Here is a 27751-nt window from a genome sequence, read left to right as displayed (position 1 = left end):
AGAGACCAAACTGAATTTGTACTTGCTTTTAGTAAGTAAAGTAGTTGGATGTAACAAGACACCCAATAACACAATAAACCGTGAATCAAATATACTTCCAAACAACAAACATCTATTTACAAATTATATACAACATAAAAGATTAAAGATTACAAATTATACTACAGGGATGTTGAATGCTTGATTCTGATTGGTTGAGAACGTTCTAAGATGTGCAATTATTTTCAGGGAAACGCACGGCTAAAGTAGTTCCGGCAGGTTTGACCGCATTACAGTTCCATATCACTGCGCGTAGTTAACCGTAATAACGGAAAATAGGAGACAATTCATAACAAGAAAAAACATGCAGCCCCATGGCACTTGATCTGCAATTTTCGATGTATAACTTCACAATCAATGGACACATGCAGTTTAATTTTAATAAATAAATAAAGTATATAGTCCTATCTATAATAAATATAAAATTAAACTGAATATCTAAAATAAATTGATAGTCCCACGGATTTTTGGAATTATTCCAGATAATATAACAAATAAATAATTATTGATAGGCCTACTTGTTAAAAGGGCTTTGTGTGTTTCATTTACTGGGTTATCTACTGTCAATAATAGAAATCGAGAATGAACGAATGAATTAAAACAAATTGAATAAATAAATAAATAATAATATTGACGCATATGCTTTTCTGTCTCATTATTGCAACATCTCTCTCTCTCTCTCTCTCTCTCTCTCTCTCTCTCTCTCTCTCTCTCTCTCTCTCTCTCTCTCTCTCTCTCTCTCTCTCTCTCTCTCTCTCTCTCTAATAACTGCATTAATAACTGCATAAAGCCGGGGACACACTTACTCTAAGGCCAGTTATGAATGTAATTTGATACTTATGACAATATGACAGATCATGCCCAAACCCGTGTTCAGCGCGTTCAGTCTGTGTTTAAGACCTGCTACTACAGTCGATGGAAACAGTCAGTCTTCGAATGTTTCAGCAAGTCGTAAGTGTGTCCCTATCATTAGTCTGCTATCAGTGGCTCAAACCTCCGTTACTAACTCTAAAATGACGTTTTGGAATCAGCAACGGAGGCATGGGATTAGATGCGTAAGAAATTAGTCCTACATACAAGAGCGTTTTAATGACAAAAACTTGACAAACGTCTTGAAATGCATCATCTGAACAATGTTTCGAGGTGTGGTAACTGTAGTATAAGCGGAATAATTGACGACAGGCCATTGAATTATTAGAAAAATAATGCACACCCGAGGTGTAACGGCCACTCCGCTTCGCGTCGTGACCCCATTACCACCTCGGGTGTGCATTATTTTTCTAATAATTCAATGGCCTGTCGTCAATTATTCCTTACGTGAGGGACAAGAGCGGTGCTAAAGAAAATAAATAAATAAAACAAACACGTTAACTAAACCCCAGTACAAACACTAAACTGTAAACACTAATCCCTCTAGTGGTGATTGTAAAGTAATTGAATGCCATCGAGACACAGCTTCAGTGCAGAGTCATGCTTATGGAAGAGAATTAAAGGGTCAGTTCGCCCAAAAATGAAAATCCTGTAATTAATTACTCACCCTCATGCCTTTCCAAACCGTAAGACTTTCATTCATCTTCAGAACACAAATGAAGATATTTTTGATGAAATCTGAGAGCTCTCTGACCCGTTCATGGCAATTTAACGACCACTTTCAAGGCCCAGAAAGGTAGTAAAGGCATTGTTAAAATAGTCCATGCGACTACAGTGGTCCCACCTTAATGTTATGAAGAGAAGAGAATACTTTTTGTGCGCAAAAAAAAAAATCCATTGAACTAATTGCCAAATTTAACCCTTGGATTCGAGCCCCTCCACAGCCTTGCTGAGTGTGTACTAAACAAGTCTTAATCCTTGGTTTTCTCCATTATATAAATTTTAAATATATTATTATCTCTTTTTAAAGCATGTGAACAAACCCCCAATAGTATTCTATATTGAAAATAATCGGATTGCTTTGATATCGCTAATTTGATCCTACTTTCTGAAATCTGCTACTAGCTTTAGCCTGCTAGCATCACTATCGTGATCTTGGATACCGCTTGTCTTATTTAAACTCTTATCACTCAAGAAATTACTGTTATCCGATCTAATAGTGAATGTTTCGGATGTGGTCTACCTTTGAATGCAGGCGAGGACGCGTTCGAGCTACAGCTCACATGGAGCTGGAGCTCATAGAGAAGCAGGCCTAGCTATGGGAATGGCAATCAGTGCTAGAAATATTGAAATATCCTCTACTTTATTTGTTTCTCGGACCCGTGCGCCCAGAACGTGATCACCCCAGGCCTCCTTCACTCTGGCGCAGACAGACCACGGACCCTGGGTGTTTCAGCAGCGTCTCCCCGCCCCGGTCTTCGAGATCTCTGAGATCGAGATCTTCAACCGCTGTCCCCTCTTCGCAAGATGGTGATGGTGAAAGTGATGCTGTGATCATCGGTGACTCCATCGTTCGCCATGTGCACACTACCTCAGCTAAAGGTAAGGTGCGCAGTCCCTGCTCTCCTGGTGCTCATGTTCTCCATGTTGTTCCACAGGGTGGACGTGATTTCACCAAGTACCACATGTTCCTGGATCAACTTTCCAATCAACCAATCAGATTTGAGGGACAAGTTTAGAGTTTATGTCAAGTTTAGGATTAGAACCAGGGTGAAGTACTTAAACATCAGTGTTATTCACCTTTCATTACCCTCTGATTTTAGGGAAAAGTTATGGGTAGGGTTAGGTTTAGGGGTAGGGATTGGGTAAGGACTACATTTTGGGACAGGAATGTTGATCCAGGACCGTGTCTTACTTGGCAAAATCACGGTGACTGTTACGTCCACATATATACTTGGCATCTAGAGGTTATGGGACGCAACATACAATAAAAAAAATTCAATAGAAAGTTGTTTAAAGTAATATATTTTTACTCTATTGAGGAAATGTGATGTGATAAATTTAGAAACAGGCAGAGACCAAACTGAATTTGTACTTGCTTTTAGTAAGTAAAGTAATTGGATGTAACAAGACACCCAATAACACAATAAACCGTGAATCAAATATACTTCCAAACAACAAACATCTATTTACAAATTATATACAACATAAAAGATTAAAGATTACAAATTATACTACAGGGATGTTGAATGCTTGATTCTGATTGGTTGAGAATGTTCTAAGATGTGCAATTATTTTCAGGGAAACGCACGGCTAAAGTAGTTCCGGCAGGTTTGACCGCATTACAGTTCCATATCACTGCGCGTAGTTAACCGTAATAACGGAAAATAGGAGACAATTCATAACAAGAAAAAACATGCAGCCCCATGGCACTTGATCTGCAATTTTCGATGTATAACTTCACAATCAATGGACACATGCAGTTTAATTTTAATAAATAAATAAAGTATATAGTCCTATCTATAATAAATATAAAATTAAACTGAATATCTAAAATAAATTGATAGTCCCACGGATTTTTGGAATTATTCCAGATAATATAACAAATAAATAATTATTGATAGGCCTACTTGTTAAAAGGGCTTTGTGTGTTTCATTTACTGGGTTATCTACTGTCAATAATAGAAAACGAGAATAAAACGAATGAATTAAAACAAATTGAATAAATAAATAAATAATAATATTGACGCATATGCTTTTCTGTCTCATTATTGCAACATCTCTCTCTCTCTCTCTCTCTCTCTCTCTCTCTCTCTCTCTCTCTCTCTCTCTCTCTCTCTCTCTCTCTCTCTCTAATAACTGCATTAATAACTGCATAAAGCCAGGGACACACTTACTCTAAGGCCAGTTATGAATGTAATTTGATACTTATGACAATATGACAGATCATGCCCAAACCCGTGTTCAGCGCGTTCAGTCTGTGTTTAAGACCTGCTACTACAGTCGATGGAAACAGTCAGTCTTTGAATGTTTCAGCAAGTCGTAAGTGTGTCCCTATCATTAGTCTGCTATCAGTGGCTCAAACCTCCTTTACTAACTCTAAAATTGAGTTTTGGAATCAGCAACGGAGGCTGGGATTAGATGCGTAAGAAATTAGTCCTACATACAAGAGCGTTTTAATGACAAAAACTTGACAAACGTCTTGAAATGCATCATCTGAACAATGTTTCGAGGTGTGGTAACTGTAGTATAAGCGGAATAATTGACGACAGGCCATTGAATTATTAGAAAAATAATGCACACCCGAGGTGTAACGGCCACTCCGCTTCGCGACTGCATTACCACCTCGGGTGTGCATTATTTTTCTAATAATTCAATGGCCTGTCGTCAATTATTCCTTACGTGAGGGACAAGAGCGGTGCTAAAGAAAATAAATAAATAAAACAAACACGTTAACTAAACCCCAGTACAAACACTAAACTCAAGTAAAGAAAACAAGAGAAAGAAAATCTTCAGCGTAGACGCCACTAACTACACTATCTAACAAACATAAATACATAGATTGGCACCCGCTCATAAACTAGTGTGTTAAACAATTTTACTCTACGTGTTGTGAAATGTAAATCACGTGATGTACTAACCTGGTCCCATCACTATGCATCGAATATAAGCTCAGGGAAAAATCAAGAGTCGGATCACAGCATAAACGCAGTAAAACGTACACTGGTGTACCAGCCTTATTGAGCTTATAGGGCGAGACCACGCCCTTTCTGGCGGGAAGTGACGAAATGGGCGCGAAGTGCCCCCATTGGTCAAGGCGTCACGCAGAGCCGCTCTCGATAGGCTGCTGCTTTTGCCGCAGAGCAGCCAATAGGCGCGCGAGCCGCCTCGCCTATGTCTGCTTGCTGCCGCAAAGCGTTTTGCATTGATTAAAAATTAAGGATAATTTTTGGCTTCAATATCTCGAGGAAAAGAGGTTTTCCCCATAGCGTAAAATATTACGCAGTACGAGACGCAGTACGAGAGATACTCTCGTAAGAGAAAAGCGTTACTAAAAGTACAGTTCCAACAGAGTAAACTTTAACACACAAAACTAAGCAAAAACAAGCAAGAGCAAATAACTGCAGAAATACAAGAGAGCAAAACAAAGGAGAAACGAAAACGCTCTCCCGCGCTCGCATCATATCCGGGTCTTTATACGCGCCCACTAGTCTCTGATTGTTTCTCGGGGTGTCTGGTGAAGTCGATAACTGGCAGGAACACCATCCAATCACTGGACCTGTGAGAAAATAGCGGAAAGAGAGAGAGGAAACAAAAACAACCCTCCCAAAACACTACAGGACGTAACAGTGACCCACCCGTTGCACAGGTACCCGCGATCCTGAATGGACGAATGGATCCTGAATGGACGAATGCGAATGGATCCTGAATGGACGAATGGATCCTGAATGGACGAATGGATCCTGAATGGACGAATGCGAATGGATCCTGAATGGACTGTGCTGCACACAGGGGTGAACGACATCAGGCTGCGGCAGACAGAGGTTCTGATGAAGAACTTCAGGAGCTGATCGAGACGGTACACAGCACATCACCCGCGACCGGTATCATCGCGTCCACGACAGAAGCTGCTGAACGTAGACACACTGTGGCATTCCCCTTGCGACAGTGTCTAAACGTTAGGATATTAATGTTCAATTGTCCGATGCAGTCGCCCATGTGATTTAGTTTAACACAGTGAACGTAAACCTAACTTTTCAAAATCAAATAGATTAAACTGTTTAAAATAATAATAATAATTGTAGAGACTTACAGTTGCAGTTGAGAGAATCAGTTTTAACTTCTCAAATGCAATTTGTCTTTCATTGCACAATTTCAATTTTTCAAACTTTTTGTTGTTGCTCATAAGCTATTTAAAAGAAGATTTGGAAATCTTTGATCCATGGACAAAAATAAGAAAAAAATTTCCATCTCGTACCCCTGGTGATGGCAGCATGTGATTTCAAAAGTTAAATTACCTTCTAAATGAAATGGAGTGAACAATATTGTTGCTTTTCTAAACATAATGTCTTTTTGGACACCTTGTGCTTGTACCCTATATTTCCCTTTCCAGAGAATTCAGTCCCAGTTTAACCTGATTTATGAGTCAGTATCTCACTCCTGCTATTGAGCTTCCTGCAGTACGGCTGTGCAGAAGGAAGGACTGTTACTGCTACCTACTGAAAGCAGATTCAAAGTTGTTAGTTGAAGAAATATGAAGAATTGCTGATCAAGTTAAAAAAAAAATCAAGTTAAATAATAACTCAATTTGAAACGGTCTCTGTAGTGATCATTGAAAATGCAGCACCTGACCCGGAAGTCTCTCTGTGTGGATTGTTGTTCAGTTGATCGTCAGGCTGATACGTGTGATCGTCAGGCTGATACGTGTGATCGTCAGGCTGATACGTGTGATCGTCAGGCTGATACGTGTGATCGTCAGGCTGATACGTGTGATCGTCAGGCTGATACGTGTGATCGTCAGGCTGATACGTGTGATCGTCAGGCTGATACGTGTGATCGTCAGGCTGATACGTGTGATCGTCAGGCTGATACGTGTGATCGTCAGGCTGATACGTGTGATCGTCAGGCTGATACGTGTGATCGTCAGGCTGATACGTGTGATCGCCAGGCTGATACGTGTGATCGTCAGGCTGATACGTGTGATCGTCAGGCTGATGCGTGTGATCGTCAGGCTGATACGTGTGATCGTCAGGCTGATACGTGTGATCGTCAGGCTGATACGTGTGATCGTCAGGCTGATACGTGTGATCGCCAGGCTGATACGTGTGATCGTCAGGCTGATACGTGTGATCGCCAGGCTGATACGTGTGATCGTCAGGCTGATACGTGTGATCGTCAGGCTGATACGTGTGATCGTCAGGCTGATACGTGTGATCGTCAGGCTGATACGTGTGATGGCCAGGCTGATACGTGTGATCGTCAGGCTGATACGTGTGATCGTCAGGCTGATACGTGTGATCGTCAGGCTGATACGTGTGATCGCCAGGCTGATACGTGTGATCGTCAGGCTGATACGTGTGATCGCCAGGCTGATACGTGTGATCGTCAGGCTGATACGTGTGATCGTCAGGCTGATACGTGTGATCGTCAGGCTGATACGTGTGATCGTCAGGCTGATACGTGTGATCGTCAGGCTGATACGTGTGATCGTCAGGCTGATACGTGTGATCGTCAGGCTGATACGTGTGATCGTCAGGCTGATACGTGTGATCGTCAGGCTGATACGTGTGATCGTCAGGCTGATACGTGTGATCGTCAGGCTGATACGTGTGATCGCCAGGCTGATGCGTGTGATCGTCAGGCTGATACGTGTGATCGCCAGGCTGATACGTGTGATCGTCAGGCTGATACGTGTGATCGCCAGGCTGATGCGTGTGATCGTCAGGCTGATGCGTGTGATCGCCAGGCTGATGCGTGTGATCGTCAGGCTGATGCGTGTGATCGCCAGGCTGATACGTGTGATCGCCAGGCTGATACGTGTGATCGTCAGGCTGATACGTGTGATCGCCAGGCTGATACGTGTGATCGCCAGGCTGATACGTGTGATCGTCAGGCTGATACGTGTGATCGCCAGGCTGATGCGTGTGATCGTCAGGCTGATGCGTGTGATCGCCAGGCTGATGCGTGTGATCGCCAGGCTGATGCGTGTGATCGCCAGGCTGATACGTGTGATCGCCAGGCTGATTCGTGTGATCGTCAGGCTGATACGTGTGATCGTCAGGCTGATACGTGTGATCGCCAGGCTGATACGTGTGATCGCCAGGCTGATACGTGTGATCGTCAGGCTGATACGTGTGATCGTCAGGCTGATACGTGTGATCGCCAGGCTGATACGTGTGATCGTCAGGCTGATACGTGTGATCGTCAGGCTGATACGTGTGATCGCCAGGCTGATACGTGTGATCGCCAGGCTGATGCGTGTGATCGTCAGGCTGATACGTGTGATCGTCAGGCTGATACGTGTGATCGTCAGGCTGATACGTGTGATCGTCAGGCTGATACGTGTGATCGTCAGGCTGATACGTGTGATCGTCAGGCTGATGCGTGTGATCGCCAGGCTGATGCGTGTGATCGTCAGGCTGATGCGTGTGATCGTCAGGCTGATGCGTGTGATCGTCAGGCTGATGCGTGTGATCGCCAGGCTGATACGTGTGATCGCCAGGCTGATACGTGTGATCGTCAGGCTGATACGTGTGATCGTCAGGCTGATACGTGTGATCGCCAGGCTGATGCGTGTGATCGTCAGGCTGATACGTGTGATCGCCAGGCTGATGCGTGTGATCGTCAGGCTGATACGTGTGATCGCCAGGCTGATGCGTGTGATCGTCAGGCTGATACGTGTGATCGCCAGGCTGATGCGTGTGATCGTCAGGCTGATACGTGTGATCGTCAGGCTGATGCGTGTGATCGTCAGGCTGATACGTGTGATCGTCAGGCTGATACGTGTGATCGTCAGGCTGATACGTGTGATCGTCAGGCTGATGCGTGTGATCGCCAGGCTGATGCGTGTGATCGTCAGGCTGATGCGTGTGATCGCCAGGCTGATACGTGTGATCGCCAGGCTGATACGTGTGATCGTCAGGCTGATACGTGTGATCGCCAGGCTGATACGTGTGATCGCCAGGCTGATACGTGTGATCGTCAGGCTGATACGTGTGATCGCCAGGCTGATGCGTGTGATCGTCAGGCTGATGCGTGTGATCGCCAGGCTGATGCGTGTGATCGCCAGGCTGATGCGTGTGATCGCCAGGCTGATACGTGTGATCGCCAGGCTGATTCGTGTGATCGTCAGGCTGATACGTGTGATCGTCAGGCTGATACGTGTGATCGCCAGGCTGATACGTGTGATCGTCAGGCTGATACGTGTGATCGTCAGGCTGATGCGTGTGATCGCCAGGCTGATGCGTGTGATCGCCAGGCTGATGCGTGTGATCGCCAGGCTGATGCGTGTGATCGCCAGGCTGATACGTGTGATCGCCAGGCTGATACGTGTGATCGTCAGGCTGATACGTGTGATCGTCAGGCTGATGAGTGTGATCGTCAGGCTGATGAGTGTGATCGTCAGGCTGATGAGTGTGATCGTCAGGCTGATACGTGTGATCGTCAGGCTGATACGTGTGATCGTCAGGCTGATACTTGTGATCGTCAGGCTGATACGTGTGATCGCCAGGCTGATACGTGTGATCGTCAGGCTGATACGTGTGATCGCCAGGCTGATACGTGTGATCGTCAGGCTGATACGTGTGATCGCCAGGCTGATACGTGTGATCGTCAGGCTGATACGTGTGATCGTCAGGCTGATACGTGTGATCGTCAGGCTGATACGTGTGATCGTCAGGCTGATGAGTGTGATCGTCAGGCTGATGAGTGTGATCGTCAGGCTGATACGTGTGATCGTCAGGCTGATACGTGTGATCGTCAGGCTGATACTTGTGATCGTCAGGCTGATACGTGTGATCGTCAGGCTGATACGTGTGATCGCCAGGCTGATACGTGTGATCGTCAGGCTGATACGTGTGATCGTCAGGCTGATACGTGTGATCGCCAGGCTGATACGTGTGATCGCCAGGCTGATACGTGTGATCGTCACGCTGATGCGTGTGATCGTCAGGCTGATACGTGTGATCGTCAGGCTGATACGTGTGATCGTCAGGCTGATACGTGTGATCGTCAGGCTGATACGTGTGATCGCCAGGCTGATACGTGTGATCGTCAGGCTGATACGTGTGATCGCCAGGCTGATACGTGTGATCGTCAGGCTGATACGTGTGATCGCCAGGCTGATACGTGTGATCGTCAGGCTGATACGTGTGATCGTCAGGCTGATACGTGTGATCGTCAGGCTGATACGTGTGATCGTCAGGCTGATACGTGTGATCGTCAGGCTGATACGTGTGATCGCCAGGCTGATACGTGTGATCGTCAGGCTGATACGTGTGATCGTCAGGCTGATACGTGTGATCGTCAGGCTGATACGTGTGATCGCCAGGTTGATACGTGTGATCGCCAGGCTGATACGTGTGATCGTCAGACTGATACGTGTGATCGCCAGGCTGATACGTGTGATCGTCAGGCTGATACGTGTGATCGCCAGGCTGATACGTGTGATCGCCAGGCTGATACGTGTGATCGCCAGGCTGATACGTGTGATCGTCAGGCTGATGAGTGTGATCGTCAGGCTGATACGTGTGATCGCCAGGCTGATACGTGTGATCGCCAGGCTGATACGTGTGATCGTCAGGCTGATACGTGTGATCGTCAGGCTGATACGTGTGATCGACAGGCTGATACGTGTGATCGCCAGGCTGATACGTGTGATCGGCAGGCTGATACGTGTGATCGCCAGGCTGATACGTGTGATCGTCAGGCTGATGCGTGTGATCGGCAGGCTGATACGTGTGATCGTCAGGCTGATACGTGTGATCGCCAGGCTGATACGTGTGATCGTCAGGCTGATACGTGTGATCAACAGGCTGATACGTGTGATCGCCAGGCTGATACGTGTGATCGTCAGGCTGATACGTGTGATCGCCAGGCTGATACGTGTGATCGTCAGGCTGATACGTGTGATCGCCAGGCTGATACGTGTGATCGCCAGGCTGATACGTGTGATCGTCAGGCTGATACGTGTGATCGTCAGGCTGATACGTGTGATCGTCAGGCTGATACGTGTGATCGCCAGGCTGATACGTGTGATCGTCAGGCTGATACGTGTGATCGTCAGGCTGATACGTGTGATCGCCAGGCTGATGCGTGTGATCGTCAGGCTGATACGTGTGATCGCCAGGCTGATACGTGTGATCGTCAGGCTGATACGTGTGATCGCCAGGCTGATACGTGTGATCGTCAGGCTGATACGTGTGATCGCCAGGCTGATACGTGTGATCGTCAGGCTGATACGTGTGATCGTCAGGCTGATACGTGTGATCGCCAGGCTGATGCGTGTGATCGTCAGGCTGATACGTGTGATCGTCAGGCTGATACGTGTGATCGCCAGGCTGATGCGTGTGATCGTCAGGCTGATACGTGTGATCGCCAGGCTGATACGTGTGATCGTCAGGCTGATACGTGTGATCGCCAGGCTGATACGTGTGATCGTCAGGCTGATACGTGTGATCGTCAGGCTGATACGTGTGATCGCCAGGCTGATACGTGTGATCGCCAGGCTGATACGTGTGATCGCCAGGCTGATGCGTGTGATCGTCAGGCTGATGCGTGTGATCGTCAGGCTGATACGTGTGATCGTCAGGCTGATACGTGTGGTCGCCAGGCTGATACGTGTGATCGCCAGGCTGATACGTGTGATCGCCAGGCTGATACGTGTGATCGCCAGGCTGATACGTGTGATCGCCAGGCTGATACGTGTGATCATGTGAATAAGCAGTATAACATGTAACACTGTAACAAATGTGGCGGGCATATTTAACCAGTTACATAGTCCTGATAACGTGGGTTAGGATGGCTAACTCTCCCTGAACGAGTCACTACAGGTTGGGCAGTTTCAGCGACAACACCAGTGGCAGGTGCTTCGCTCTGAGATCGTAGCACTGTAGATGACGAGAGGTTTGTAAGAGGCGACACTGGTAGAAGTGGCCTGTAATCATCTTCTGAACAATCAGTGGGCGCAGGCTCTTGAACATCGAGAAGCAGACGTCGATTTCTTACGTATTGTCTGCCCTGAGAGGTCACCACATAGCTGTTAGGTTGAGCAGCATGGCCCTGTACAACTGCCAGTTTGTCGAAACCGCGAGCCGTCTGCATCCTTTCTGTGGGACCCTGTTGTAGGGGTGGAAGGGTATGTGCATTGCGGTCATAGTATGCTTTGCTTTCCTTTCTCCTCCTGGTAAGAGCTGCCTGGACGTTGCTGCATACAGAGGGCATCAGTCTGTCTGTCAGCTCCGGAAGAAAAGTTCTCGTCCGTCTAGAGAGGAGCAGTTGGGCAGGTGATGGCAGGTCAGCGCGTGAAAGGTTACGCAGGTGGAGTAAAGCAGCCTGAATGTCACTGTGCTCTCTATGGCATTTCTCAAGCAGATGCTTGGCGGATCGCACTGCACGTTCTGCAAGCCCGTTGGATTGTGGGTAATATGGGCTACTCCGAATGTGCTCAAAGTCCCATGCACGTGCAAAACCATAAAATTCACTACATACAAACTGCCGTGCATTGTTTGTCATGAGCGTCTGAGGAATGCCATGGACGGTGAAGTGTCTCTTAAGTTTCGCAATTACAGTGACACTTCTCATGTCGGGTAGATGGTCAAGCTCAAACCAACCAGAGAATGAGTCCACTAGAACCAAATGCACTTTTCAATGCCATTCAAATATGTCTGCCCCAGTGAACATCCAGGGAAGATCAGGAACATTGTGTGGTTGCATCGGTTCATGTGATTGATGGGGTCTAAGGGCGTTACAAGGAGCACAACGAGAGATTGCTCTCTCGATATCATCATACATCGTGGGCCAGTACATTGTTTCTTTTGCCCTGCGTTTTGTGGCCGCCAGCCCTGGATGGCCCTGATGTAGCTGAGTCTTTTAGTAACTTTGTAGCGATGGTGGTATCAGGAGTCTCTGTCCTCGAAAAATCAGTCCATCTTCAACAACAAATTCCTCTCTCATGGAAAAGAATGGGCGGAGATCATGTGGGAGCTCTTTGAAGGAGTTTGGCCAGCCATGCATTATCATGTTAACAAGTCTTTGGCATGTGGGATCAGATTTTACAACAGTTCGGAGTTCCTCTGTCCGCTGTGATGAGAGAACTTGGAGTGTCATTACCTCTAGCAGGTCATCCGAAAGGGTCAGTGGAGGGGAGATGAGCATGTGATAGGGCATCAGCGACAAAGAGTTCCTTGCCCCGTTTGTAGATCACGTTGAGACTGTAACGTTGGAGCTTGAGCATCATACTTTGAAGACGTGCTGAGGCGGTTTGTAGCGGCTTTTTTAAGATTGTGATGAGAGGCTGGTGATCTGTTTCCACGGTGACGGGTCGGCCATAAATGAAGTCATGAAACTTCTTAGTTGCAAATACTAATGCTAACATTTCCTTCTCGATTTGGGCATACCGAGATTCAGTTGGTGTTAGAGCGCGTGAAGCAAATGCAACAGGAGCGCCCTGCTGAAGACACACAGCACCCAGTCCATGTTGGGATGCGTCAGCTGAAAGGATGACAGGTTTGGTGACATCAAAGTATTGCAGAACTGGGGGACTGGATACAGCGTCCTTCAGCTTTTGGAAAGCGGCATCCTGCAGCTCATGCCACGACCATTCCACATCCTGCTTCAACAGTTCATGTAGAGGGCCTGTAACGTCACTATAGTGTGGAATGAATTTCGATAAGTAGTTGGTCATACCAAGAAACCATTGTAAGGCCTGTTTGTCCTCAGGTTTTGGCATTTGGCGGATAGCTGTGGTCTTGTCGGGGTCGGGTTTGACGCCATGAGCAGTCAGGAGATGGCCTATATAAGAAACTGAGGTGACACGAAATGTGCACTTATCAGGGTTTAATTTCATGTTACAGCTGCGAATTTTGTGGAGGACCTGTTTCAGTCGCTCATCACGTTTCTGTAGTGTGCAGCCCCAGACTAGTATGTCATCTACCACAATTTGACATGGTTGTGCATCAAAAAGCTGCTCCATGGATCGCTGGAACACTTCACTGCCAGTGGAAATTCCGTAAGGCATCCGCAGGAATCTGTACCTGCCAAAAGGCATCATTAATGTGGTCAGCTTCGAAAATGCCTCGTCTAAGGGAATTTGCCAAAATCCACATTTTGCGTCGAGGATACTGAAAACCTTGGCACCCGGCATGTCAGCGATGACCTGCTCAATAATTTTCAGTGGATGGTGGGGCCTTAGGAGTGCCTTGTTGAGATGCACTGGATCTATGCAGATTCTTACAGAGCCATCTTTCTTTTTGGCAGCGAACATGGCAGACACCCATTCAGTGGCGTCGGTTTCAGGGGTGATTAGACCCAATGTAGTCATTCTCTCAAGCTCAGCCTTGACTTTCCCCTTCATTGCTATGGACACTTTCTTAGGTGCACAGACAGAGGGTGCTATTGACATGTCTAATCGCATGTCATAAACAACAGGCAGTTTGCCAAGCACTGTGGTGTCGAACAGATCACTGAACTCTTGTACCTCTGGTTCTTGGTTTTGTACTGCATGCACATGTGGTCCTAACTGTATCAGACCCATAGCTATACTGTCTTGCAATCCTAGTAGTGGTCTCACATTGCGATTTACAACATGGAATTTCAGTTGGCCTTGTTCATAATCTAGCATCGTTGTGCCCTCAGTATTGATGGTTTGCCCACCATATGCAACGAGATTAACTTTTTCAGTGGTGTTTATGTGAGCTGAGGGTGCGATGAGGTGTAACTGGTGGGCAGATATAACATTGCATTTGGCACCTGTGTCCACCTTCAGTTTCAATTTGCCAAACCCGTGTGTCAGTTGCACTGTTGTGAATATTTCACCTTTCTGCGAAACATCCTCCACTGTCTCACAATAGAAAGTGTCCTCAGATTCGTGCCTAATTATTTCACCCGATTAGGCTTATGGTTTCTGAATTGTGCAGTAGTTCATTTAGGATGGTAGTCACGAGTTTGTGACTGTGGTGCCGTTTTGTATGATGGAGTTGATCTACAGCATTTTGCAAAATGGTTCCATTTTCCACAGTTGTTGCACTGTTTATTAAAAGCAGAGCACTTGAGTTTATCAGGGACGTGATATCTGTTGTAATTGATGCAGCGATCGTGTATTGCACAAACTTCAGTCTGATGTTTCAATTCTTTTGTGCTCTTTTCAGATTGCTCATATAACAGGCATATATTAACTGCAGAGTCCAACGTCAGATTTTTTTCGCGGAGCAGCTGTTTCCGCACGCCATCACTTTCAATCCCGCAAACTATGCGGTCACGGATTAGCTCGTCATTTAAAGTTCCAAAGTCGCATTTTTTTGCGAGTAACTTTAAGGTAGAAACATTCGACTGAATGGACTCACCAGGTTTTTGATTAGTCGTGTTGAAAACGTGTCTGTCCATTATAATGTTCTTTGTGGGCAAGCAGAGTTCTGCAAACTTTTTCAGTAACACGTCGGGATCTTCTCTGTTCTCTCCCTCTGCAAACGTGAAAGCCTCGGATTTCTCCACCGCGTCGGGGCCCGCTAAATTCAGCAGAGTGTACGCCTGCACCTTTTTCGATTTGTCTGATAGACCAGCATTGCAGTATATGCGCCATTTTTTTTCAAATTTGCTCCAGTTGTCAGCAATGTGCTCGTCGAAGATTAGCGGATCAATACGGCGGAGACCTTGTGCCATGTTCGACCACTTCTGACACCATGTAGATTCATCAATAACTGACACAATGCAGACTAGCTTTAGCCGAACGTGTTCCTTGTTTTTTATTGCTCTCGTTCTAGCATTACACTCGTGCAACCCCTGCACTCTGGTTCACCGACCACGCCCACCTTCCCATGTAACACCACCATTAAAGGGCTATAGCATTTATCAACTATGATATAACATTTACCAACACTACAACAATGACTTCGAAATATACACATTTTTAAGAGGTAGAACAATAACATGATTCAGAATATCATTTATGGAAGTTGCAAATACAAACAGTGGTAGTACCAAATTCCAAAATGATTACTTTTCTTTTCACACATTAGTTAAATACTGCTTGATGCAGAATGCGTGCTGCATACTTAATTTTATACAAAATACCTGTATCTCCTCCAAATCAGCCATTGTTTCCTCAAGATCACGGTGGTCCTAATCTAATCCTAATTCCTCCTCCATATTTTTCAATGGTGTAGGCCGATCAGATGACTTTCTCAGTCATTTATTTTTTTAAACCTAAGGGCCATACAAAACAAAGTACACATAAAAACAAATGAAAATATGTGGGTAGTGGTTTGCATACAACTTCCTGAAGGGTTTAACGTTCATTGTTAAGGTGGGAAACATCATTGATGAGGTTTCTTTTCCTACCCTGGAAGGCAGTGCTTAGATAATTGTTTTCAATGCTGGATTTTTGGGTGCTGGTGATTTGTTGATGATGCGAGTGTTTAAGGTCCGAAGCGGAGCAAACAATAGCCTTAATTAACTCACCTATCTGCGTTATACTGCAAAAGGCAGTGAGATAGTGAGACTACAGAGATCTTTTCAAAGATATTGAAAAGCATATTTTAGCAAGGGAACTGTAACCATATTGCTATATAAACCATAGAAACTCCCGGCAAAGTAAGATGAGATCCAGTAACAAGAGGCACACGTCTGGGGTTTCTCATCCCAGATTTATGTGCAGTGATGTTAGGCCAAGTGATATTGTTATTACTGACACATTACAATGACGTTCGAGAAAAAAATACATCGTCTAGATAACTAGAGTTAGCTGAGGCCTATGTTGAAGTTAGCTAACAATTTAGCAAGCCTTAGCCTATTTCAAAAGAGGATTTTATTTATTTCACTTATAATGAGGAAACCATTGGTCGGACTTTAATTCATTGCCCTAACATGTAAACCATGTGAGTCTAATGACAAAGAAAGGCATCAATTATAATATTTAAGAATTTTTTTTTTTACTTATGACAGGGCTTGACATTAAAACCCGCTAAAAAGGGTGGATTTCAGCGTTGGCGTGTAACCAGGGACGTGGGAACTATATTGTGAGAGGGGGGGCCGGGGGCGGTGGCCGGGGCGATTTTTTTAGTGTAGGCCTAGGCTGTGTTATACGGAAGCCCTGAACCGCGACGTAAAAAAAAAAAAAAATCAGTAAAAAAACAAAAAAACTAGCATTTCGAGATTAAAGTCGAAACCGCAACGTAAAAAAACCCCAGTAAAAAAACCCCAAAAAACTAGCATTTCGAGATTAAAGTCGAACCATTTCGAGATTAAAGTCGAAATATTTCGAGAGTAGCCTACGAGAATACAGTCTTCCGTGGAAGTTGCGTGTGTGCTTGCCATTGTTTCACATTGCCGCACACACAGGCATTCATAATGGTGCATAGCGAGTGTTTCACACTGTGTGTGTGTGTGTGTGTGTGTGTGTGTGTGTGTGTGTGTTTTGTTTCAACAAAAGGAAATTCAACAGGTGACAATATACCAGCATTAGGCTACCATTATAGGACGTTATAAAATATACTGCGCCGGAATAGACTTTAGCCTATAGGAAAACCAACCCGGAAAACACTTTTCAGACTGGATGGAGATATCCAGCTTTATGAATGAATGAATGAATGAATGAATGAATGAGGCATTTATATAGCGCTTTCATAGCTACACTCAAAGCGCTTTACAATCATATCAGAGAATCTCTCCTCAACCACCATTAGTGGTTATTAAATCTGAGGAAATCACGGGATCCGGCCAAATGATTGGATACAGAATGATAAAATGTATCCAGAACGTATTTACGGTGAAGAGGGAGACAGACAGAACGGTTACTGTTGTGTTCTCGACCCAGATAGTGTTGCCTAGACGAGCACGAAAACATTTAAAAAACACTGCCACATAAAGTTTGGACCATTGTGATACTCCGGCGGAGTCTGTGCGCTCGTCTATAATAGGCAACGCCATGGTAATTCTTGTTGGTAGATTAGCACCTGTGTAGAATTTTGTTGAAAGCCCAGATAACACACATAGACATAATAAATACTATGTCTATGATAACACACACACACACGCGCGCTCTGAGCCAGTGGACGCGCACTGTTATGAATGCACACACATATGGAAGACTGTATTATCGTAATGTTTCGACCTTATTCTCGAAATGTTTCGACTTTAATCTCGAAATGCTAGTTTTTGTTTTTTTTTACTGATTTTTTTTTTTTTTTACGTTGCGGTTTCGACTTTAATCTTGAAATATTTCGACCTTAATCTCGAAATGCTATTTTTTTTTTTTTACTGATTTTTTTTTTTTTTTACGCTGCGGTTCATGGCTTCCGTAGTGTTATGTATCCTGATTGACTTTATGATTAGTTAAATCTTTTTTGCACATGCATCGCCACAGAGTTAACCATTTCAGACAGTACCGGTCAGCATCTGTCTCGTTCACTTCACGTCTGTGGGCGTTACGCACAGCTCAGTGTGGCCGCTCCAATTTACCTTCAATGAAATCTAACCTTAGTGTAATTGACAGAAATACTAAAAAATATTTTGCTACCTAAAAGTTAAATATTTTAATAAAACTCAAGAGATGGTGGATGTGTGAAATTTCATGATTTATGAGTGAAGTCGTCTAGTAGAATTTTCTAAAAAATATTTTGCTAAAAGTAGTGCCTACCTAAATATTAAATATAAAACGCATGCTGTGGACTGATATTTTTCCAATGTCTGGACTCCTTTATTAATGGAGTATATAAACAGACGTTTCAATATATTGGTATTAAATGCATTTTCAGAGAATTTATATTTCAAGTTTTTACTGCAAATGTCGAAATGCGCGGTCTTTGTTCCATCAGTGCTCGAGTCACCATATATCGGAAAACATTTGGAATGGGCGACATAATTCTTTCTGACCACTTATTGTTTTGTTTTAATTTCGTTTTGTATAAATTGTATCTTCATTTTAATCAATGTTTTCATCAAAAAATTGATTGTATTAATAAATAAGAAGCAAATATAGTAGACAATAGAATTAGGACACAGACGCGCCGACGCGTGAACTGGAGCGCGTCTCATAAATGAACCGAAACTGACAGAAAACACTATTAATAAACAATTTAAATGTTTAATGCATAATCCTTACTTTGGCCGGTTCTTTGTGGCAAGCTTTATGCGTGCGCTGAGATGCGGAATAGGCAATATAAAAATGCTCTAATTATAAAAGGTTTCTAGAGTCAATGTAGGATATTGCTTGTTTTTCTGTTTACATTTCATGTTGTGACACTTCTCTTCTCTCGAACATAATGCTGCTACGCCAGAGCGGCTAAAGCGTCAACAAGCTTCCCCGTACTCTTAGACAAGCGTCCTCGACAGGGCCAGAGCTTCTTTGCAGCTCAAGTCGCCGGCGGTGTGAACGTAGTTATGCTTCTTACGCGGACTTTTGGGACTCAGTTTTGAACCGGTGTCAAGGCGCAATGAATGAAATGCACAAATGGTAATTAAATAGAACCCCTGAAATGAACGAGGGAGAGCTGTGTTTTATTTTCACAACATTTCATATTGTTTGGAACATGAAAATTCATAAAAATGAACGAATATAATGGCCCTATTTATATAGCATTGACAGTCAAAACATTTAAAGCTATGAACTAGACACATACGCAATTTTACTCATTCCCGCAGATTTTGTGCTCACACCCAAAGTGCGTGCACAAAGTATCTCGATTGTTGATTAAACAGCTTCCCTGCTGCAGCCCGACAGGCAGAAAGAATCGTGCTGAGATCACAAAAGATGCTTCCCATTGAAATACATTAGTTTAGAAAACGTGCTGATATCACGTAAATAACGAAATAAATGTGTCTAACGAAATATTACGTGGTGGTACAGGGTGACTGAAGTTATATAGCGATCAAACGACGCCAGAACAATGCAATACCAAGTTAAAATCACTTTAAAAATAATTATTTAAAGTGAAGTACTTTTTAAAGTAAACCCATAATAAACCGATATGTTTCCAAATGATAAAATGACGTCAGTTGAGGGAGCGCAGGTGTTGGAACCATAGATATCCATAATAAAGGCTAGATGTCTTACGGCGGAGTCTCTATGGTCATCACCGGCGGCCATCTTGTCACAGGCAAGCTTTCTGGCGGCCTCTGTGGTGCCTGATGTAAGATGAGTGATCAGCACGAACACAAATACTCTTTTCTCATTGAAATCTTGACGGATTTACAAACGGTTTGGTTTCTTACAAACGGTTTGGTTTCTTACAAACGTTATTAACGTGGCTATAATTCTGGATGATTATTTATTGATACACTTATTATTCATAAGTATGCAGTGTCATAACTACATCTCTGACGTTTATAACAAACCAAACCGTTTGAAAATCGGTAGAAAATTGAGCAAGTTATGGTTATTTAAAAAGTACATGCACCATTAAAACACAATGTTACGCGTGAGCGAGCTGCCTGTGACAAGATGGCCACCAGTGCGGACGTCCACCTCCATTGGCCAGCAGCGCGGACGAGACATCTACCCTTTATCATGGATATCTATGGTTGGAACAGGGAATCCGTGTGTGGAGTGGACCACGGATGCTGCCTGTCATTGACTTACACTTCCGTCACGTGGACCCATCACAGACGTTTCGGCGATTCCGTGAAACTGCCACAGATTTTGAGTTACGGGGCCTTGTTCATTTCACAGAATTCTGTGAGACCAGGTTGATAAAACAGTATAATGGGTCCGTGCGTCAGGTCTTAAAGTGACAGTAGCCTAATATACCGGCTGCCAAATTATTGAGATGCTATTAAAAATATCTATATGGTAGTTATTCCCCTATGGTATCGGTGTCCAAATTGTGGCCAGTGAAAATGCTGAGTGGCTAGTAACTTTGGAAAACCCCTAGTCACAGTGGCTGGTGAGCAAAAAAGTTAATGTCGCCCTGCTTATGAACCTCGTAACTTACCTGGACAGTGGTTTGAGCTCAATGAGAAATCACTAAAGAAATCACCCAATCGCAAAGCGGACTGGCTCCGTCTCCCCAGCAACGGATACTTAGGATCACAGGTAATACTTTTTTTTTTTAAGTAAAAAAAAAAATTTAATGACAATTTCAAATGAGAAAAAAACAATGCTCCCGAGTGTCAGAAAGAAAAACTTGGTGCAGACACAAAACATTAGATTGAAAGTCATGATGAGTGACACGAAAAAAAGGGGAAATTTGTGTTCACGAACACGAATCAATAGATTATCTATATTTCAAACTGCAGTGAGAATAAACAATGTCACTCTTTAGCGACCCCAGTGGACATTTGTGTTTCAAAACTGAAGCAATACGTACCGGGTGGTACATATTTGTGGCGCTGCAAAAAAGTGTGCGTATTTCCTATGAGACCAGGTTGTTTTTCTTGTAATGAATTGTCTCCTATTTTCCAATATTACAGTCAACTACGCGCAGTGATATGGAGCTGTAATGCGGTCAAACCTGCCGGAACTACTTTAGCCGTGCGTTTCCCTGAAAATAACTGCACATCTTAGAACGTTCGTCAACCAATCAGATTCAAGCATTCAACGGCCCTGTAGGATAACACTTTTTATTTGACTTTTCATGAATGAACAAAAGAGGAAAGAAACAGACACACAATCTCTCATGTGTACATGTGCACATATACATCCACACACACATAAGAGATAATGAGACAAAACAACATTTAAATGATTCAGTTTAGCGGGGAATATTATATCAGCTTCAAGCTCACACTTACTCAACCATAATCTGAACATGTTATTATTGTAATAAAGAGAAAGTAAGAGACTATATAACATCTCAGTGTTTATGATTTATCATGCAGCTCAAAGCATTATGGGTAGAATCTCTCTACAGTGTATTCTGATTCATCAACACAGTTTCACTGATGATACAGAATTATAAACCCCAAACCCAGGATAGAGCGGCTGAGTGAATGTGGTCTGGACTGTGTGGATGAGGCTCATTGTGTCAGAGACGCTGTAGAAGGACAGAGTTCCTGCACTGGGATCCACACACACTCCTATTCTACTGTAACACACACACACTCCTGTTCTCCTGTTACACTCACACACTCCTGTTCTACTGCTGATGGGCTTTACAGGGAGTTCAGTCTCTATGTTATTGTGTCTGAATGAGTAACTGGAGGGAGAGCAGAACAAACTCCAGGACTGATCATTAGATCCAAACACACACTCATTACCCCATCCCTTCCTGCTGATGCTCTTATATGACACTGATATACACACACTCCCACTCCACTCAATCTCCCAGTAACAGCGTCCACACACACTCTCTCTACACAACACCTCCTGATACACATCAAATCTGTCTGGATGATCAGGATACGACTGCGCTGGGTAAGTGCCATTAATCACTCTGTTCCTCTCAGACAGACGGAGGTGTTCATTCACTGTGTTCAGATCCAGATTGAGCTGATGGGAATCTGATGGAGATAAAACACATCAGAATCAGGAATTATGAATCTGTCTGATCTTTTAATGAAGAGGATCTCTTCATGTTCAATATATCAGCAGTGTCAGTAGAGTATACATACATATATATATATATATATATATATATATATATATATATATTTATATATATTTATTTATTTATTTATTTATTTATTTTCCTTGGCCAGGGAAATTATGAGTTCAAACAAATTACTGATTTATAGTGAATCAAGTTAAAAATACTTTGTGTGAATTATTACCTTTTTTTTTTTCTTCAGATGATTCAATGTTATATATTTTTCAGTGTAGCTGAACTCTTTATGTTCAATATATCATCAGTGTCTCAGTTTACCAGATATCCTGTGCAAATCATCATTTACATGATCAACTATAAACCTCTTCTGTCATGTTTTCTTCACTTCTCCAGGAAGAACATGAACACACTCAGAGAGTTTCTGCTGGTTTTCTCAGTGACTTACATTGTAGGAAGTCGTTCCTGGTCCTGGGAACAATGTTGGAGAGAGTGACTGTGGAAATCAACAGACATGAAGAGTGTGATTATCATGTCTAGAGAAAATGATCCTGCATCCGTTCCTAAGACATTTCTAATATGATCTTCTACATGATCTGAGATGATGGAGGATCATTTCTGAGAGCAGAATCTCCAGGACTTTACCTCTGTCAGAGATCTTCTTCTCTTTGCAGAAATCCTCCAGTCTGTCTCTCAGCTGACGGACAGATTCTCTCACGCCATCAAAAGAGGAGAGAGAACTGAAGGGATTGTCATTGACGTCTGTAGATTCAGGAGGAGCTGAGAGAGACTGGAAACTCTACAGAAAACACAAATCAAAGCTCATCACCTCCACACTTCATCAATAACCGGCTCTACTGTCAGATGTGTGCGGCTCTTGATGATCTTTAGTAACTCTCCTCAATCCAGCACTTTCACAGCATCAGCTTCATTCTTCTCATATTCATTATGTCACATTAGAGATACAAGTTCTAGCGTTTGCCACTTACACTATATGTGAACTTACTATCAATTTAAGCTCAATATTAGCTTGAGAAATACATACTTTTATTAGAAATACTGCAATCATAAATCCAAATATTTAGTGTGTTTTGAAATTAAATATTTTAAAAATGAACGACAGCAACAGTGAAATAAAGCAAACAAATAGAATAAAAAATTCACATGTTGAATTAAAATCGAGAGGTCAGTAATATACCAACATCTTTGGGCGGCAGTGGCTCAGTGGTTCATGTGGGTTGTCTACAAACCGGAAGGTTGGTGGTTCAATCCCCGGTTCCACCTGACCAAGTGTCGAGGTGTCCATGAGCAAGACACCTAACCCCAGCTGTGTGTGTGTGTGTGAGAGAGACACCTAACCCCAGCTGTGTGTGTGTGTGAGAGAGACACCTAACCCCAGCTGTGTGTGTGTGTGTGTGAGAGAGACACCTAACCCCAGCTGCTCCCGACGAGCTGGATGGCGCCTTGCATGGCTGCCGTCGCCCGTCGGTGTATGAATGAGTGAATGTGAGGCAATATGTAAAGCGCTTTGGTGGCCATTGGGTCTGTGAAAGCGCTATATAAATGCAGTCCATTTATCTTTCTCACATTAAATATTTTAACCCTCTGGGCTTCTTCGGTCAAAAATGACCGAAAACTGTTACGTTGTGAAATGTTACATTTTTTTGCTTCATCGGAAACTTGAAACATGGTGACTTTTGTTGTATTACCTATGTGAACACACACAAAAATCAAGGAGATGATTCGGATATGTCGTAAAAAAAAATATTCACACTTAGCTTCCTCCTGGTCAAAAATGACCGACATAGGAAATGAATGGGAAATACGAAAAAATAGGAAAACTCAGAGAAACTTTTGGTGGTACAAGCTACAGATCAGCCACTGTGCAGAAAAAATGAAGGGGTGACACTCTAAAACATCAAAAATGCAAATAAGACACCTCCCCCACTCACACACACACCCCCACACACAAACACACACAGATAAACTGGCAAGACTGCAACAGCACATTTTTAGAATATGCTAAATAAAATCAATAAATGAAAAAAACTCTCGCTCAAATGCACGCACACACACACGCACACTTATTTTGTTCGATTTTTTAATGATCAAATACTGAGTAACAAATTTTTTTGCATTGTGTTCCCTTTCTAACCAAATGTTATTGTTTGATTGTAATCATATAAACCTGATACTTATCTAAAAAAAATTTTTTTAAAGTCTTTTAGAATATCTAAATACATATCTAAATAAAAATAAAAAAACGAATAAGATAGAGAAATCATGTCTAAAACAACAATAGGAATCAAAAAGCATTTCTGTGTATTTATATAGGAAGCTATATGCAACCTCTCACACAGTTATATATTTTTAAAGCCACTGGGTGGCGGTCTTCTCACTTGAAATGTTTTTTGCCTGCAGCCTGCACTCTATTTTGATGTGAAATGTTGCATTTATTGATTTTTTTTTAATAATAATAAAAAAACAAAATATATTAATTCTAATGGAAAAAAATAGCTCATAAAAATTATATAATTAATGCAAAGTATCATAAAAATCTTTAAAAATTCTAAATAATAATAAAAGAATATTATTGAACAAGAATATATTTGATTGGTTTTCCTGGGGGGGGGAGTTACATTTTAAGGCTTCTGTCTTTTTTGACCGGGAGGAAGCTAAGTGTAACCCCTAAACGAAGAAGCCCCTCATATCATTATCTTGATCAAATGCATCAATCTCCATCTTAGCTGTATTATAATGTGTAAATTGGACTCTAAAACAGTTTAATAAACTGGGAATGTCATTAAAGCCTTTGTTTTATTCACAGAATTAAAGAGCAAAGTTATGATAAATTCATATTTCTGTCATGAAAAGGCATTAATATGTGATATTTTTATTTTCGTTAATTTAATCTTCTATGAAATGTGAAGTAGTATTACTAAACAATAATTTAATATATGCTTGGATTTGGAGTAATTACCTTTTAATAAAGCACTTTAAGTTTGATTGAATAAACAATGTTGCATTATTGAAAGTGGAGAAACAATTCTGTTGTATTGAAGACTGAATGACACTACAGTATTTTCTTCTAGATCTGCTGTACAGCCAAAACTAACTTTATTGCATTATGATCCTGTAATCTCTGTAAAGCTGCTTTGAAACAATCTATATTGTAAAAAGCGCTGTATAAATAAAGGTGACTTGACTTAAAATAATTTTGTCAGATAAATACCTTCACTAAGTTTAGTGTTTTGATCTTCCCTCATATTTTAAAATATTTTAAAAATATATAAATATAAAAATATTTTCCTCATAATTTGATGGTTTAAGCAAACTTGTAGGGTAATTTAAAAGATGAAACGTTTGGCCACTACTGTGTGTTGTGTGTGGTCAGAGCCACAATAGTGCTGTTTCAGACCCTGGTTACTGTGGACTGATGAGCCCAAGTCTTCACCGGGGCACTGATACTTTTTACCGTCGACAAAAATGAATTATTACTTTCATTCTGCAGTTAGAGCATTGATTTGTAGAGTGGGAGAAGCGATTACATTTCTTAAAGGTCTGTTTCAAAAAGAACACCTTGATGATCAAGCTTTTATCGTTTGATCAACTCTGTCATCATTTAACTCTAATACATTTGGGCCTATTTTACCGATCTAAGCTCATGGTCTAAAAGGGTCGTCCCTATTCTCTTAATGAGTAATGGGTGTGTTTTGGGCATAACGTGCAATAAACCAATCAGAGTCTCATCTCCCATTCCCTTTAAAAGCCAGTTGCGCTCGCATGGCGGATTCGCTGTTTACATGGAGGAATTTGCAAGCGGAAAAACTGAACGCTTCTCTAGCGAGGAAACGGATCTGCTCGTGCGCGAGGTTAAAGCGTGCAAGCAAACCATCTACGGGACAAAGTGTTCGCGCGTTGTGGACCGGCCTATAGGCGCATATTAGTAACGCTCTTTAAATAACAAAAAATATATTGTCCTGTTCTTCTGGATCTCTGTTACCTGCAGGAAACGTATGTGATCCTGTGTGTGTGAAAGCTGCTCCAGCTCAGCGTCTCTCCTCCTCAGATCATTGATCTCCTGCTCCAGTCGCTCCAGTCGTTCTTCAGCTCGACTCACTGCAGTCTTTTCCTGATCTCTGATCCGCTGTGTCGCCTCAGAGCGGCTTCTCTCAATGGAGCGGATGAGCTCAGTGAAGATCCTCTCGCTGTCCTCCACTGCTGTGTGTGCAGAGCGCTGTTAGGACACACATCACAATCACACAGTGAGCTTCAGTGAGTCCTGACTGAGACTTCTCAAACTTCTCTTCTTCTCCAGACTCACCTTATGAGACTCTACAGCCTCTCTCAGCTGCTGAAGATCTTTCTCTCTCTGCTGGATCCTCTGCTGGAACGACCTCTGCGTCTCCTTCAGCTGCTTCTGCAGCACAGACCAATAACAGAGATGCACTTTATACTCTCACTATATCATCATGTGAAGAGGGTTATTTTTTTTAAGTTTGTGTTGATCAATGTTTAAGGTGTATTTTCACCATATTTTCTGTTAAGATAAATGTGAAGCACAAATACGCTCACGGTGAAAGTCACTTGCAGCTGCTCTTCACTTCTGTGACGTCTGCAGTGTGAATGATGTCTCCTGATCATATGGTGCCAATATAAACAGTGTCAACATTATTTCATCAGTGTCTAGTTTCATACCTGTTTCTCTGTCCTCTGCGCTGCAGCTGATACAGTGTCGTGGTTTTTATGTTCGTACATCGTACACAGCACACATATACACTTCTGGTCAGTGCGACAGAAAACCTCAAGGAGTTTATCATGTGTTTGGCAGATCATCTCCTGCAGTCGTCCAGTGGCTTCAGTCACTTTATGTGGTTTACGGGAGAAATATTCCTCATGACGGTCAAAATGAGTCTGACAGTAAGACTCCAGACACACCAGACAGGACTTGACGGCTTTGTGTTTTCTCCCAGTACAGACGTCACACTGCACATCTCCAGCTCCAGCGTAACAGTCAGCAGGAAGTTTAGTCTTCTTCAGTTTCTCCACCAGTTCTGCCAGCATGGTGTTTTTAGCTAAAGCAGGTCTTGGCCTGAAGGTCTGTCGGCACTGAGGGCAGCTGTAGACTCTCTTCTCATCCTCCTGATCCCAGAAGCCTGTAATACAGATCTTACAGTAACTGTGTCCACAGGGAATGGCCACTGGATCCTTCAGGAGATCCAGACACACTGGACACAGGAACTCATCCTGATCCACTGAAATTCTGGCTTCTGCCATTTTACTGCATGAATACTGAGACACAAACACACAACAGCTCGACTGCACTTTAGTTTCTCTTTCTCGAACTCTTCCTGCTTCCTGGTTCTGTGTTTGAGTGACGTGTGCAAAACAGGTTTATCAAGTCTATAAAGCGTCATAAAGCCTCATTCCTGAAATCTTCACTGTAAACCCTAATGCTCAAAATAATTAATTGGTTTGAGAAGGGTACATTTAAATTAAACATATTAGTTATCTTTTATATGTATTTAGAACTTTCTTTTTCTTCTGAGTTTACAAAACTGACACATTGTAAGTCATAATAATAATAATAAATAAGTAATATTAATTGTTTGACTGTTTGGAGTTTTATGAACTTGTTTCTTTGAATTTAG

At 42.8% G+C, this 27751-nt stretch overlaps 1 protein-coding gene across 1 annotated transcript; it reads right to left on the bottom strand.

The window, feature by feature from the left end:
• Window positions 1-21406: 21406 nt before the first annotated feature.
• Window positions 21407-27476, bottom strand: LOC130102407 (tripartite motif-containing protein 16-like). The gene is made up of 6 exons (XM_056268431.1): window positions 26799-27476; window positions 26425-26520; window positions 26104-26337; window positions 22746-22899; window positions 22549-22596; window positions 21407-22059 (listed from the first exon to the last, which is right to left on the bottom strand). Exons 1-6 carry the CDS (start codon window positions 27375-27377, stop codon window positions 21485-21487), a joined length of 1686 nt encoding a protein of 561 aa, XP_056124406.1. The 5' UTR covers window positions 27378-27476; the 3' UTR covers window positions 21407-21484.
• Between the last annotated feature and the right edge of the window lie 275 nt (window positions 27477-27751).

This window comes from Rhinichthys klamathensis, unplaced genomic scaffold, assembly GCF_029890125.1.
Source record: "Rhinichthys klamathensis goyatoka isolate OS25496 unplaced genomic scaffold, OSU_Roscu_1.1 h1tg000272l_1, whole genome shotgun sequence".
NCBI classification, from domain to species: domain Eukaryota; kingdom Metazoa; phylum Chordata; class Actinopteri; order Cypriniformes; family Leuciscidae; genus Rhinichthys; species Rhinichthys klamathensis.
Note: the sequence above shows the minus strand (reverse complement) of the source record. Positions and strands in the feature narration are given on the sequence as shown.

Bases quoted from the DNA above. Each gene is read 5' to 3' on its own strand.
- LOC130102407 (XM_056268431.1), bottom strand. From the start codon at position 27,377: ATGGCAGAAGCCAGAATTTCAGTGGATCAGGATGAGTTCCTGTGTCCA. The intron at 22,597-22,745 runs GTAAAGTCCTGG...TGATTTCCACAG, and splicing joins GAAGAAGATCTCTGACAGAG to TCACTCTCTCCAACATTGTT. The intron at 22,060-22,548 runs GTAAGTCACTGA...TATCTCCATCAG, and splicing joins CAGGAACGACTTCCTACAAT to ATTCCCATCAGCTCAATCTG.